General features: G+C 40.8%; 1 protein-coding gene across 4 annotated transcripts in view; it reads left to right on the top strand.

Moving 5' to 3' along the window:
• Positions 1–16,877, top strand: part of Rnf175 (ring finger protein 175) — a 62,914-nt gene that overhangs the window by 37,288 nt on the left and 8,749 nt on the right. For all 4 annotated transcript variants that reach the window (XM_029556746.1, XM_008854280.2, XM_008854279.2 and 1 more), the window contains 3 exons: positions 3,145–3,299; positions 9,738–9,845; positions 13,501–13,621. In XM_029556746.1, the coding sequence (XP_029412606.1) occupies positions 3,145–3,299; positions 9,738–9,845; positions 13,501–13,621 (384 nt within the window). The remainder of the gene's footprint in view (positions 1–3,144; positions 3,300–9,737; positions 9,846–13,500; positions 13,622–16,877) is intronic.

The raw sequence follows: 16,877 nt of genomic DNA, 5'->3' as shown, positions 1-16,877 counted from the left end.
AACAAAAAATTAACACCAGGGCCCAGTGGTAAATGAAACTGTCTCAAAGACGAAAGAAACCCCAAACCCAAAACAAAAACCCCCAAATCAAAAAAAAAAAAAACAAAAAACCCTAAATACATGAAATAAAACACACACACACACACTCACTCATATTTTTTTCTTTTGGCCTTTTTTTTTTAATTAAAAATTTTTTTTTTATTTTTTTTATTTTTTTTTTTTTGAGTTCCATGTCCTGCATTATCTCTAGGGGTTTCTCATTGTACTCCTCTAATGGCTATTCATATTTGGTGAGGATAAGTTATTCTGGTTTTTCATGTTATTATTTTTTCTCTGTGATTTTGACATGTGAATTTCTTTTGTAGTGTCTGATTCTTATGTGAGACTCAAGTCTTCAAGCTTAGGTCTGCTTCTTTTTGTAAACTTTATGTTCCTTTGTGGTTTACTTTTTGGGCATGAAAAGCTAGTTTGTCTAAGCTTCCAGTTCTCTCCTTTGATTTTATATTGGAGTGGCCAGATTGCTTTTGTCTTCAGGAGTTCCCACAGAGGCCCAACTCAGATGAGGATCAGATGCTCTCAGGCTTTCTCCTAAGGTCTGGATCCTTCCAGGAAAGATTTTGCCTCAGGAATTTGGGGGTTGGACTAGCCTGGGAGCAAGGACCAGGAAAGATACTGGTCTCAGCCAGCTGGTGGCCGTAACACTCATAGATCTAAAGGGAGATGGGGGTGGGAATAGGCCCCAAGGGCTCCTGAGGACTGCACTGAGGAACTGGTTAGGTCTGGATGTGAAGGATCAGCCCCAGCCTCCAGGAAAGAGGCTGGTGGGTTGTACAGCCCAGGGAAGCAGAGGTAGGTGAGGGTGGGACCAGGCCCAGAGGGCTCCTGGGGACCTCGAGAAGGAACTGGGTCTGTCTGGATGCAAGGGATCAGGAAGCAGTGGTGGCCCTGGGCTGAGAGGTCAACCCCAGGGTCCAGGAAAGAGGCTGGAAGGCCGTGCAGCCCAGAGAAGCACAGGGAAGTGAGGGTGGGATCAGGCCCAGAGGGCTCCTGGGGACCTCCAGAAGGAACAGGAAGCAGTGGTGGTTTCCCCGGTGTCTGTGTTGGGGCGCCAAGACAAGGAATGGGACAGGACTCAGGCTAAGAGGAGAGATGGTTGGGGGAGATGGGAGGGTGAATGATTCTGGGGGAGTCAAAGCACAGAGGGCACCATTGACTTACCCGGAGAGAGGCTGGATGGTCGTGCTGGCCCAGGGAAGCAGGAAGGGCTGCAATTTTTATTAGTAGTATCAAAGTTCCACAGTAGCCAATGGTGAGGGCTAACATCCGTGTATCTTGAGTCTTGGTTATCTAGCAGGTGGTCTCGAGTCCTTGTAAAAACTATTCTACTTCCTTGAGTGAAGCCTGTTTCTCCTACTTATATATGTATTACCTCAATGTCATAAGTAAAGGTACTAGCTAATTCATTAACATTGACCACACCCACAATTAGGATGAAAAACTGCAATTATCTGACTGATTCAGCCAAGAGTAAATTATATTTCCTTTAGCTGTGTTCTCTGGGATTTAAAAGCACAGATTACCAGATTACAAGATTTTTTCCCCCAAATTCTCCATGTATTTTTTTTCCTCTGGAGACATTTTTTCAAATGCATATGAATGAAAACAATCTTGATATTTTCTGAAAGATGATCTTAGAGCATTTTCGAGACAGCTTCAGATCTTCAGTTTCTGAGGATGGCATAATAAAAGGATAATAAAAATCCAAGGAAATTCTTCCTATTTGCCTTTTTTCACTACATTTGGAAGTCCTGTCTTACAGTTTGGGTCATGGGCCTCAGACCATTATAACCAAGACCTTATTTAAAGGAGCCGAAAATGTACAGACTTTCCCTCTAAGCTTTTCCTTCTATTTCAAAGATCAAGAAGGCAAAGAAAACAAATGCTATCAGTCTTTCATCTCAGGATGATAAATATGTGATGGACTCTACGCATCTCTCCCCTCACTGGCAGTGTGATGAACAGATTTGGCATACTTTGCTGCTGAACCAGGATCTAGGACCAGAGCAGGGTAACCCTGAATTTTAACTGTCCATACTTGGGGATTAAAATCTCCTTGCTGGTCCCTTTGTAATCATTCTGGGCAAATAAGAGGTACTTATCCCGTATGCTATGAAACGCTGTTTTTAAAAAAGTCCAAAAATTCTATCTGCTTTTCACAAGAGAGGTGACTGGTAGTAGGCCTGCTCTGAAAAGCAAGACTGTTGCTAAGGTAACTGTAACTAGTCAGTACCCACTGCCCATCAGCTTTGTCCTGATACCTGCCCTGTGGGGTTGGGGTCAGACAGATTAAATTTACCCTCTAGCAGCTACTTGGACTCTGGTCAGTGGCACATGCCAGAAAAGGTTGATGCCAGAAAGCAAAAAGAAAGTAATGTGATCTATATCTAGCATGCTGCCTGGAAATGGCATGTGTAGCTAAAGAGGGCAGCCAAAAAGGAAAACAGGCACAGGTCCAACAGGGCGGCCAGGGAGCTGACCTGTGGAGCACACCATGACAGCAGGCAGAAGTCCCAGCAGCTGCCCTGAGTCACCCACCACCACTTCCTCCTTTGACAGTGCTGTGCCCTTTCACATGGGCACACGTGGTAACAGCAGCCCTTGGCTCCAGGTGGGTAACACAGTATGGCTTTCAGAGCGCTTTACTCTCCGAGCTGCACTTAAACCTCATATCGGCATGTGGCACAGGAAGGCAGCACAGGCATCAATAGACCCAGTTTTACAACTGTACTAATGCTGTCCAAAGCCCTTCACTGTTAAGGCCCTCCGTGGCTTTGATCTGAAGTCATCAGGTGAGAGAAATGGGAGGAGATGGGCATTCTACATCACTTCCCATGTGAGCTTTCAGAGGATCACACCAATCCTCCATGACTTCTCATGTCTAGGATTATGGTAAACCAATGGCATAGTATAACCATGATGGTGAAGGTGCTTTCTACCAGAAAGATTCTGAATCGTTTAGTGAGTGATGCAAGTCCTGGGGCTGAGTCCAGTTCAGCAGTCCCTGGTACCATCACCAGCACAACAAATGGATATGCTAATCAGGCCCTTGGTGGTTGAAGGAGACTTTCTTCGTTTTTCCGACAGCTGGTGACCTTGCTGCAGATGTGGGTTGTACCTTTGTATTTCACCATTAAGCTCTACTGGTGGCGGTTTCTGTCTATGTGGGGGATGTTCTCCATTATTACCAGTTATATTATCTTCAGAGCTACTCGGAAACCACTTTCAGGGAAAACACCTCGGTATGTATTCCACTCATTCCTTCTCCACAACTCTCTAAATTTAATCTTTAATCTTTTTGAGGGTTTTTGATTTGTTTTGAAACAGAATTCACCATATATCCTAGACTAAAAATTACAATGCTCCTACTGCAGCCTCCTGTAAAGCTGGATATACAGACATCTACCACCATGCCTGGCCTTGATCCCCTTTACTTTAAACAAACAAAAGTATATTTGATTTCCCTTGTTCTTGGGAGGATTTTAAGGTGTTACCTTTCTTTTAAACTTCTTTTACCTTTGCAGCAAAACCTCCAAGAGATAAGTTCTGCTGTTACTCTGCTAATTCTGTAATGGAGATTCAGATGCCTATACAGTTCATAACTCCAATTTTAGCTGGTGGAAGTCAAGAAAAAAAGAACTGAAACTTTTTTTTCTAGAGCATTGTTTGCATGTTTATTTTTAGCTCAACACTTTGTTTTACTCCCTTCAAGTTGTGCCAAATACACTTTAAAATAAAGCAAGGATGGAAAGTTTTCATTCCAACCTGAACATATCTACCAGATCATAAATAAAGGGAATCTTATTACTCTTATAACAAATGAGATTTTAATACACCATGGCAGCTGCCAATCTCCTGAGATTTATGCAGTGCTGTTGGATCACTCACAAGTCTTTCGCGAAGAGCTTCTAAGCCCACAGCCTTGCTCTGTCTCTTGTTCTGTCGGCAACCCAAGTCCTCATAAGGCACAACCGTGGTGAGATAAGAAAAGAATGTGTTACATGCAGTAGTCACAAGACAATGGCAGATTTTTACCTTGTTGAAGAAAAAAGTAATCATAAGCTTCTGTGAAACATTTCCATGATCACCTAGCCTTTAGGTAATGGATTTATCCTCTAAAATACTAGGAAAGATAGAATATTACTTTTCCTTTTAGTTTGAAAAGGAAAAATACACAAGGAAAGATGTTTAAGGAAACATGGTGATGGAAATGGAAATTCAGTACTCAGGAGGCTGAGGCAGAGGAGTATGAGTTTCAAGCCAGCCTGGGCTACATGGTGAGTGCCATATGAACCTAGACTATATATGAGACCCTGTTTCAAAAGAAAAATTCAGACACATGAAGGAAGGTTTATAGATATTTCAACTTAATTCCCCTTTGAGAAGAACTTTGGGGTAGCGTTAGACATTTTAAACTGACTACATGGGGGTCATGTGCAGTTTTGTGGAGCCTCATTTACACGTTAGTAAAAAGTATGGGCATATGGTTCCCTTTCTCCTTATCAAATGTGGTAAGTTAAGATTTTTGACAGTGCTCTGTGTTTTGGAGAACCCCAAGTGTACTTGTTTTTATCCCTCGAATATAATCAGTATGAATAGTCTACTTTCAGTGAGACCATTTCCCCTAATAAACCACCCTAGCTAAAATGCCTAAGCACCAGCTCACTTAAATGCAGAGAAATGTCATTACAGGAATTACCCAAATGCCACTCTGCCATTCTTCATGGCCCATATATCTCAGATGGCTGGGCTGCCATGCCATCTACGTCTCATGCCCACAACAGTCCCTTCAGCTTCCTGCCTGCACACACCCTGAGTTCAGCCTGGGAATCAAGGGTTCCATTGCCTTCCAAAGCAGTGCTTCTTTAAACATTTCTATTTTTCATCAGAGAGACTTTTTAAATGTATATTATTCACTGAATTTTCATGGATTTCATTTGATATATTTTGATCATATTTAGACTCCCCCCACCTGCACCCTCCATAGCCCACCCACAGGATTTCACAAATTCTGTCTTATATGTTAAAGTCTATCAAGTGAAGTTTGTGGATCAAGCTGTCTCTTGATGTGAGTTCATTTACTAGAACCTGTTCAGCCTATCTAGTACAGAAAGACTTTTTAATAAAAGTCTTTTTTTTTTTTAGAATTTCATACATGAGCATTGTATTTGCATTATTTCTACCCCTCCCAGTCCCCCTCCAACTCCTCCCATGCCCCCCCAATGCCCTCATGATTTCGTGTCCTCTTCTTTCATTATTGTTGTTACAGATACATACATATATATATACATACATACATACATTTATATATTTACATATATATAAATTTGCACTGAGTCCATTTAGTGGTGCTCTATCTACCTTGTTTAGGACTGCCCACTTGGAATTAGATGACCTCTCAGAGTTAGTCCCTGGAGAAAACTAATTCTCCCTCCCTCAGCATCCATTGATTGCCTGTAGCTCTTCATCCAGAGGTGGGACTTTCTAAAATTTCCCCCATCCACACTGGCATGTCAATAGTCATGTCATTATGCCAGTCTTATTAGTCTACTATACTGTGGAGATTTCATGATTATAGCTTCCCTATCATGTCTAGACTGCACTAGCAGCAGGAGTTTTGTTCCTCTGGGTTTTACAATCTTTCCTTCCCTTCTTCTGTGACGTTCCTTGCACCTTAGGTTTAGAAGTTGCATTACAGATGTATCAGTTAGGGCTGTCGCTCAAGAAACTTTTATGTGACCCTGGATATATAAGTATATAAAATAGATATACAAATCAAACATTTACTGATAATAAATAATAAGCTTCTTAAAACAATATTTTGGTATATATACAGTTTTGCTATTTACTAAAGATGAAAGCAGATGTGCCTACTGAGATGATTGTGCTTGTCTGTCTAACCCAATACAATTCAAAGCTATGTGTACTAATTTGATACTTACATGCCGAGGAATGACCATAGGAAAATATTCATTGTTTTTCATAATTAAACCATTATGTTTCTATAAGAGCAGAAAACATTGTATGTGCAGTAAAAATACTACAATGCATAAATACAGTAGACTCAAGTCTCAGTGGTTTGGACAGTAGTTGGTGGCATTGCCCACATGGTGGCATGATCAGTGCAAAGCGTGCATGTTATGTATTCAGAAGGACTACAGTAAAGTTTCACAGTGTAATTCAGGTGAGCACTGCCAGAAACACCTAGTATTTATTGCACATTTGATGTTGAATTTTTGGTTTTTGTGTTAAGACACCTTTTAGTGAAGCCAAATTTTTTATAACCCATACATATCTACTTGTGAGACCCTCACATTGGGGCTGTAATACACTATTTAATAAGATTTGCTCTAAAGCAGACCAGGAGGCCATAAGAAAAGAAGATAATAGAAAAGCTAATAAGGATCTCCTCTAGGAAAGCAGTAGGCTAAAGGAGCTGCTCCATCATGTAGCAGGCCCTAGCATCTTTACTGGCATTTAGTAATGAAACTGGAGGTGAGTCAGATCTTAGCTGCCTTCAATTAAGGTACAGAGAATTTTGTCCAGGCTAGGGAAGTTGAGTGGTATAGACTCCCATCAAGCCAGACACAAAACCAAGAAGAGTGGTCACTGCCACTAACACAAGTTGAAACTTGACCTTTCCTCCCACGGATTATACCAAGCCCTGGCTGTGGGTCAGAGGGCCACAGAAAGGGAAGTAAATTGCCTCTCTACTTACCACAGTCAGGTTGTTTGACAAGCAGTCAAGTCAGATCAAGCCACACAGAGCTGAATGTGGCCCTATCAATTGCAAGGTTTAGCCTCACTCTCCTGCTGCTCAGCAGTAACGCAGTTCCTTACCTGGCTTATCAGCTTCTAAATTGAAGAAGATAGGAAGTTCTGAAATGCACCATTCCCGGAAACATGTACCACCAAGAATCAGGAAGATGAGGAGATGGAAAATCTGGCCAACTGTACACTGATACAGCATATTGGGGACTTAAATGCCGTCTTTTTTTAAATTTTTTTAAATGTATTTATATTTTTTATGTGTATGAGCGTATTACCTGCATGTAGGTAGGTGCACTTGTGTCATGCAATGCCTGTGGACATCAGAAGGGGACGTCAGATCCCTCTGGAACTGGAATTACAGATGGTTGTTAGTCACTATGTGGGTGCTGGGAATCAAACCTGGGTCCTCTGCAAGAGCAGTCAGTGCTCTTAATTAACCACTGAACCATCTCTCCAGCACCAAAGTGCCGAGTCTTTTAAACACTAATGTATTATATCATATACTCTTAAATCAATGTTAGGAGCTACATTATCATCATCACTTTACAAATGAGGTAGTTACGGGAGTAAATGCCAAGTAAGTTGACCAAGGTCCACGGTGCCAAGCCAGGATCAAGCCAAAGATGACTAGTCTGCAAAGCTGCACTCCACAAGAGTATGCTGTGGCTTCCTTAAATCTACAAACCACTTGGCACAGAGTGGTCTTACAATTCAAAATGCTGTAAACCAGGGAGCATCTGTCATGCTGGCCCAAGTTTAAGAGAGGTCTTAAGTGTGTGTAAAGTTCAAGGAACTCACAGACTGGTGCTGGTTGAGGCTAGGGCCAAGCCAGGAACATTCTCTCAGAACTCACTCATGTCCCTAGCTTTATCCCTTTAGCAACATAGGTTTAACCTCTACCAGGATCTGGCTGCTTTAACAGTGATGTGAAATGCTTAACACAGGCAAACCAGACAATCAGGCCTCAAATATCTTGGCAGAAAGACCACAGAACCTTCCCTGGCCCTCTGTAGAAGCAACACAGCTCATATTAATGTAAGCCAATGTGTGCAGCTGTGCAAGTGTTGCTCCACAGATCGCACCTTTGCTTGCCCCTCCATAGGCAAGAGTGCGTGCACCCAGGGAAGAGGTCCCAGGACACGTGGCACTTGTGTGTCTTTTTCTTAAATGAAGAAAGTCTTTCAGCATAGAAATGACAAAAACAGCAACTCATTTCTCAGGTTAGCCCACGACCCCTATTCAAGGCATAAGAATTTATACAGTCCTTTCTGATTGCAGCTCAATGAAATGAAACATCTTTTAAAATAGTACCGAATGCTTGCTTTAATACTATCAGAAATTTTAGTTAAAGAAGTAACATATTGCTTCCCACAGGAAACAAATTAGAGAAGGCAGAGGGGTTGAGGTGAGAGAGCCAAGCTAAATTACAGAGGGAGAATGGGGCTTGGAGTGAGGCAAGGGGCAAACAGTGTGTCCTGTCACTGTGCTCTAGAGTGATATTCCAAGCACCGCTTCACACTGAAGATGAGCTCCAACCACTTCTCCTTCCATCGGCCCTTGTCACAGTGAGCTTAGCCCCTACCATGGCATACTCTCTCCTTTCCACAGCCTTCCAGGGGTGAAACAACCATCTCATCACAGGGACTCTAGGATAGATTTTTTTAATAACTCATATAGTATTTTATTTTCTATGTGTATGAGTATATTGTCTGCATGTATGTAAGTGCACGCATGTGCAATATCCACAGAGGTCAGAAGAGAATATCCAGTCCCCCTGGAACTGGAATTACAGACAGCTGTTAGCCACCATGTGGGTGCTGGGGATCAAACCCGGGTCTTCTGCAAGAGCAGCTAGTGCTTTTAACCTCTGACCATCTTTCCAGCCCCAGGGATAGTTTTTCTAAAGGCCCTTATTGCCAATGAAGAAGGAAACAACAGGTTACAGGGCTCCTTCAGGCCCATTTCTCTTCCCTCCATCCTTATCCCAACTTAGGCTCTGCAGGAAGAAAAGGCCTCAGGTGTGCTAAGAGCCATGAGGCTCCCATTCACAGATCACAAGCAAAGGCTTAAGTACTCCTAGCTGTATCCCCACAGCTACAAATGAGGCTCTTCAGGTGTGCGTGCATGCATGCGTGCGTGTGTGGAGGGGATGATGGGGGCTGGGCCCACAGCCCCAGATTGGGGATGCAGGGGTAGAACAGCAGGTGGGAAGGCATGCTCGCTGCTAAGGGAAGGCTTCCTCTGCAGCTGCTCTCAGGTTTTGCTGGTCTCCACGATATTCTTGCCAAAACCACTGCAGGCTCACCCTCGGGTCAACGGAGAAGAAAGGGTGGCAGGCAGGGTCCCAGGCACAGGGTGCACTCTTGGAGGTCATTGTACATGAAGACATAGATAAGTTAATGTTTTATACAAAGGAGCACGTGATCAAGGTTTACGGCCTGCTGTATTACAGTAAAGCTCTGGGTTATTCTTGATAGGCATATATACACATTTTATAATGTATATTATAAAATGTGTATATTAAAATGTGCATATTAAATACATACAGGAATTTATGTATTTTAAAGACAAATTAATAGTATACATCTGTAATGTTTTATTTTTATAAATGCAGGGATAGTCATAAAAATTCTCATGAAATTACTTGGGACTAAAGTCATCCCAAGACTGTTACTACTTAAGATTTTAATATCTTAAGCTAAACATGATAGTACACGCCTATAATTCCCACATTCTGAGGCAAGAGGATCACAAGTTTGAGATTAGCTACATAGTTATACTCTGAAAAGAAAAAGAAAAGATTTTAAGATCTTTAACCTCAAAAATCAATACATAAAAACTTGATTTAAACAATGAAAAGACAAAAATACTTAAGTTCATACGGGTCACCTCCAATTTTTACTCCACAGATTGGTCTACAAATGGTTTCTTCTAATCTACAAAATCAGCTATGCATTTGGTGTCGTGGGTTATTTGGCCATCATGTTTACAATGTGTGGATTCAATTTAATTTTCAAGTAAGTATCTTCACTTAAGACATTAATATTTCTTAGCCCTTGCTTGGAGCATCTGCTTGGTCATGTCCTTCTCTCCTATGGAAGCACTTGGCCCTGCCGTGTTCCACGTCCACAGGTTTCATAGGAGATAGCCACATGTAGTCTTATCATTGGAGGAACCCATTAGAAAGGAACAGTGGTGTCCAGAGCTTCTCTGTGTATCTACTTACAACTCTTAGATCTGAGCCGGCCATTATAGAAGCTGCTAACTCATGTGAGGTCTATGCACTTAAAATATGAAATGCGATGCATTGTATGTATGAGACGCACACTGAATTTCAAAGTCAGTGAAGGGAGGACAAGGATTTGAGTTGACTACTTGTTGAAATGAAAGTATTTTCAATATATTGGTGAAATAAATTTCATCTGTTCCTTTTACTTTCTAATGTGGCTGCCAGAAAAATTTGGAATTGCATGTGTGAGTCACTTAAGGAGGGTGTGTTCTGAGACCTGTGTTAGTTTCATCATTGTGTGATCTTCGCAAAGTGTTTTTAGGCAAATTATAATAAAATCTTACCATACCATCATCATATATAAGACTGATCACTGACTGAAATATCATTATGTAGTGTCTGACTCTGTGTGTTTCTGGATAATTTACAATGAACAACACTGACCACTAATGGACATTTTTCTGGTATCCATTAAGCCTCTTTTGGTGGGGAGAGCTGGAAAAGGAGGAAAGTGAGTACTTAGAAATTTGAACAGAAATAACGGGATACCAGGACACAAGAGACTTGTGGAAAAAATGAAATAATCATGTCTATTACTTAGAACTGTGTCTCCACTGGGAAGGTGGCTGCCTAGGCTGCTTGATGGGATTCTCCAGGAATTCATGAGGCCATGGACAAGGCCTGTGATCTGGAGTGGGGATTTAGGAAGTATTATACAGCTATGGAAAGCAGCTCAAAGTTCTCCAGAATGTCCCTCATACTGAAGCCACTTCGAATCTCAGAGACCGGAACAGAAAATAAAAAGCAGAGGTTGGCGATCTTTGCCTCATAGAATGAGAAAGGTAACTGGATGAACAACCAGCCCTGTGTTTCCATAGGCTCTTTCCATGGCAGTGCAGTGACTAATTTTATAAGCATTTCGTAGGACTTCCAGAAAGAGAGCTCTTAACATTTGTAGAAGAAAAGAAAATAATTACACCAATCTATTATTAAGTCTCAGAAAGACATGGATTGTGATTTTTTAAAGCAGTTTCTATTTTGCTTTATTTTTATGAATGTAAAAATAATTGAAAGGATTTTCACGAAACACTTGAGACTATAGTTGCCCCAAGACGATTACTCCCTAAGATTTTTAAGACTCATCCATGAATTCTCCTACAATAAGGCATACCAAGATCTTAACCCCTTAGATTGGGAGGGAACTATATTTTCACTGCTAATTGTTGTGATTATGTTGATGAGATTCTTTTACATGGAGCCATGAGTTTGTTATTGTACTTTTTAATCAGTAAGATCATAAATACATAGCACTCTGCATGCAGAAGCAAGATAATCTTTCCCCTGCCCCCCACATTGTCCTAATACTCATAAATACACAGATGAATCCTCAAAGGATGAGTAACCATCTGTGTTCATTATACATACACACACACACACACACACACACACACACACAATCTGTATTTTCTAAATATACAAACTATCTTTCCCTTTTCTTCCTTAAGAAAAACTGGGCATGGTGATACCTGACTATATCCCAGTACTTTGGAGACTGAGCAAGGAGGATCAAGAGCTCTAGGCCAGCTTGAGCAACAGAGAGATCCTGTCTCAAAAAAAAAAAAAAAAAAAAAAAAAAAAAAAAAAACAATAAAAGCCAGGTGTGGTGGCGCACGCCTTTAGTCCCAGCACTTGGGAGGTGGAGGCAGGCAGATCTGTGAGTTCCAGAGCAGCCTGGTCTACACAGCAAGTTCTAGGCCAGCTGGTGCTACCAGGAGACCCTGTCTCAAAAAGACCAAAAAAAAAAAGAAAAAAAAACAATAAAAACAAAATAATCAGAATATGATTTGTGAGGCAACTACCCAGCTCTTGTCCACACCTCACTCCCTGCCCAGAATCAGGGAAGCCTATCAGGTGACTACTGGCACTTGAGAATGTTGAACAGATAAAATACACCAAATTTGCAAGGGTTAAGATTCACAAATAAAGTTTATGGCTAATTATATGCTTTTGAAGAGATCTTTCTTTAGAATGGGGGAAGAGACTGTCATAGAGAATCCCAGGATTTGAAATCTAATTCAGCTTGTAAAAAAAAAAAAGTTTTTGTTTTGTTGATAGGTATCAACTATGGCATAGTAGCAAAGGACCTGAAAATCTGACCTTGATTCCTGACTTTGTAAGGTGCCAACTATTTAAGTCTTCGTGCTTTAACATGCAAATAAGGAATAATATTTCAGAAATTTTTTTGTAAGTCAAAGTATTTTAAAGTGTTCCATAGAATCTAAGGTCTATTGCAGAGATTCTCGGCTCTTTCTGAACTGCAGTCACCTGACAATCTTTTGAGAGAAGGCTGCTCTCCAAACCCCACCACAGATGAACTTACCTGAAATCCTCAAGGGTAGACCCATGCGTCAATATGTTCTTAAATCTCCCCAGGTGGTTCTAATGTATGTTTAGGTCTAGGAACTATTTCTCCAGTGGTAAATAATGTTATCTGCCCTTGGAATCACTTGGGATTAAAGAACCTTCAAAAATTATTGCTGCACAAGCCCCATCCTGAGACTGTGATTCCCACCTCAAGAGTCTGATGGAACTGGGCTACAGTGTCATCTGGAGATGGTTTTTATAAGTTTCCCAGGCCTTTCTATGTTCAGCCAACCTTGAAAACACTAGCTATAACAGATTGGTCTAACACTATACTCCAAAGAAGCATTTCAAAACTCCAGTAGCCCCCACTTATCTATGGTTTCACTTTGTTTGGCTTCAGTTACTCATAATCTACCAAAATCCAACATGTTAAATGGAAAATTCTAGAAATAAACAGTAAGTTTGACTTGCATACCATTCCAAGTAGCCTAATGAAATCCTGAAGCGCCCTGCTCCATCTTAACTCCTTTGTCTAGAGCTTCATGATGTATACACTACCCACACACTAGTCACTCAGTTGAGTGACTATCACGGAATCATAGTACTTGTGTTCGAGTAACCCTAATTTTCGTTAAGAATGATCTCAAAGCACAGAAACTTACTATGCTACATTAATTGTTCTACTCAGTCATGTTTAACCTCTTACTGTGTTAATTTATAAATTAAACTTCATGCAGTTATGTATGAGTCAGTGTATAGGGAAAAACACCAAGATAGGGTTCAGTACTATCCAAGATTTCATGCAACCATGGAGGGTTTGGGAATACATCACCCAAGAATAAGGGCAATTGTTCCAGAATTCCTTTGTCCAATGACAGTGAGTGGGACAATTTTAGAGAAATTTAGAGAACTTGAAGTTCTCTCATTTTAAAAAAGGAAAAATAACAAGTTAATGAAAAAAAGTACAGCTACAGAGCTCTGCTACAAACTGTGGGAAGTAAAGTCTCCCAAGCTCTAGCCCTCTCCTCACCACATGCAAGTGCCATAGTCTTACTTCTTTATGCATTGTTTTTTCATAGAATCAAATATAGAGATTCCATGGACTTTGGCATTGTATCCTTGTTCTATGGTCTTTACTATGGAATAATGGGGAGAGACTTTGCTGAGATCTGCTCAGATTACATGGCTTCTACCATAGGGGTAAGTGGTACCATCATTGTTTGAAATCATTTATGACACAGGAAGAAGTGGCTTCATCTTATAGATTTCCATTTACATTTGCACCATTTCTTTTTGTCCTGTTTTGGTTCCCCCAGCCTTGCCGGGCTCTGGAGTCTCATTGTATAAAAAATATATTCACTGTTAGCTAATTATAAAATGCATTGCTCAGGGCCAGCAAGATGACTCAGTGGGTCAAGGTAGTTGTTACCAAGTCTGATGACCTGAGTTCAATCACCAGAACTCACCTGATGGAAGGAGAGAACTGACTCCCTACAAGTTGTCCTGTGACCTTCATACAGAAGCCCTGGAACACACACCCACACATATACATGCACCATAAACAAATAAATAAATGTAAAAAATGTAAAGAAAATATATTTATTATATAGAATTATTGGGGAATATCTTACCATGCAAAATAAAATGTTACTCATTTCGGTCATTATACCCAGCATACTCCAATTGCCAAACGTAATAGGTTAATAAAAGATGAACCATAGCAAAAACTGTTTATCTCTGAGTGAAATTCCATCTAATAAAAAATCAAATCTAAGATATAGCATCAGTGGTAGCATACTTGCCTAGCATGTATGAAGCCCTAGGTTGTTTCCTCATCATTACAAGAAGCTACATAAAACATTTCTAAATCAGCAGTAACTTGAGGTAATAGTTGTCATAGAGATTAGTCACCATTATACAATGTGCGAAGAAGATATAAAAACTGTATGTATTCTGGCTGTAGATTATTGATTGGATTCTCTAAAAAAATTCCAAATAGTTGTGTTTTTCAACTCTTAAAATTAAAATTCAGAATGGACATACTTTCTGGCTAGATGGATTCCAGTTTCAGGTATTAGGAACGTCCACCAGTGTCTGGCACATACGCAGCCTCTGTACACCTAGAAACCAAGGGTTCAGTGTTTCAGGTAGCCCACGTCCTATCCTCTGCCTCTCTTGATGCACAGTCAGATCTGAAGTGAAAAACTGTGTAAGCAGAAAGAGCAGAGTGAACTTCTGGATTCTTTCTCCGTTCGTGGGGCAGGACTTAAGTGGACATGACCTTGACCTCATCTGCACCCCTTTTTTCTTCCTCTCCACCAAAGGCTCTTTTTTTAAATGTGTATGAGTGTTTCGCCTGCATGTGTGTAAGTGCACCCATGTCTGTAATGCCTGTGGAGGTCAGAGGAAGAAGTCAGATCCCCTGAACTGAAGTTACAGACAGCTGTCAGATGCCATGTGGGTGCTGGGAACTGAACCCAGATCCTCTACAAGAGCAGCCAATGCTCTTAATCACTAAGCCATCTCCCCAGCTCCCACAGGCTCTATATTACTATCTTCCTAGAGCCTACAAACCAATTCCTGTAGTGAAGTGTTGGAACAACCTACCTTTGGAGTCCCTCTCTCATGTGTCACCTAAAAAAACAACTGCAAGAAACTGCCTTTCTTAGAAGGTTCAGGGTGTGCACAGGAAGAAACATTTCTCTCCCAGTTCCAACAAAACCCAGAAGTCATGTCCCTAAGAAAATTCTAGAAGATTATGCTTGTCCATGAACATGAGATAACAGAAAAGTTATACATGTTCTCCCACAAACCATGATGAAAAAAATCAACTGGTGAAAACAGCAAGTAATTACCAACTTTCTACAGGCTTTTCACCTGAGCCCACCCCACAGCCCTAAATCTTGTCATCTTCTTTCATCTTCATTACAGCACCCAAATCTGTTTCTCAAAAGTCCTACAACTCTCTTTTTGTAGTCCCTAGTAACTTGGTGTATATGTGTATGCATGTTCATGTACCTGTGTCTGTACACACAGATGCACACACGTGTATGTGTTTGTGACTGACATAAGGGGGAAGCAGAGGAGGAGCAATCTCAGTCCCCACACCCGTGTCTGAGCCCCACACCAGATCAATTAAATTGGAATCGCTGGGAGTGGAGCCAATGCATCTGCTTCGTTTTTAAAAGCTCCTAAGAAAAAGGAGTAAGCTATTAAACCACCCACAAATGGATGGATCTTAACTGCATATTTCTGAGTGTGAGGAGCCAGTCCAAAAAGACTGCATACTGTATGATTCCATTCATATGACATTTTGGAAAAAGGACAAGAATAGAGATGCTAAACAGAGCAGTGATTGCCAGGGATTTAGGAACTCAGCAGGGTTGACTTGGGGCACAGGGGACTTTTTATAGTAGTGGAGTTACTCTGTTTGATACTAGGCTAATGGATGCATGAGACTGCATTTTTCAAAATCCATAGAACCATGTAGCAGAAAGGTTGAACAATCTTCATGCATGTGAAATTTGAAAATTATTTAGGAAGTCAGAGAATCCCAGGATAGAATGCAGACTGTGATGAATAGAATCTAACTGTATTGCAAATGTGTGAAATCTTACTGAAAGTGGTATGCAGGAAATGTCTTATCCTAACTTTAAAGGTTATAAGAGTAAAAGCAAAAGGAACTGTACACAGCACTGTGTTCTAGTTGGTACAGCATCTTTGTCCTAGGGGCTACGGATTAATAAGTCTGATAGTTCTTTATATGCATTATAGAACTCAACCACTAGACAAATGAATAGAGGATGGGGAAGCTAAGTTTCTTCCTGTCAGAATGAGAGATTACAGATACTCAAGGAGAAAAGGCTAACATACTGTACATAGTAACTGATTATCATTGGAGATAACAGTATGAAGTTCTTTTTTGCTTAGTATAGATGCAGATGAATACCTACAATCATTCGTAGATATGTATGTATGCCAAGCTGGGATACACAGATGCATTTCCTCACTATGTTACCTAAGAGGTCCTTGAAGCAATGGCACTCCGATTGCCAGATCTTGGTTTCTAATGTCATTCTACAATCAAAGGAAGCAGGACTTTCTGGAGAAATATCTGATTATAGATCTGCACAAGGAATATTCAGTGAGCCTGGAGCATGTCATAGCACCTGAAGGTAAAAAATGCTGAAATCAAAATAAATCCCACAAGGACGCCAAAGAAACAGGAGCCGGCTGAAAGGCCTCGGAACGCCCAGGGCAGAAGTAAAGTATAGCCCAGAGTATAAAATAAACAGCCGGAGCACATAATGACATAAACAAATGAATACTATCAATACATATGTGGAAAGTAGATGGATGACTGCAGGAAAAAAAAATTGATGTAGGCATGTCACCTTACAGAGGTTGTGGTGGTGACATTTTATGTGAACTGTATAGCCAACTGCTCGTTGAAGCA

This window comes from Nannospalax galili, unplaced genomic scaffold (assembly GCF_000622305.1).
Source record: "Nannospalax galili isolate Female #2095 unplaced genomic scaffold, S.galili_v1.0 scaffold305, whole genome shotgun sequence".
In the NCBI taxonomy this organism is placed as follows: domain Eukaryota; kingdom Metazoa; phylum Chordata; class Mammalia; order Rodentia; family Spalacidae; genus Nannospalax; species Nannospalax galili.
Note: the sequence above shows the minus strand (reverse complement) of the source record. Positions and strands in the feature narration are given on the sequence as shown.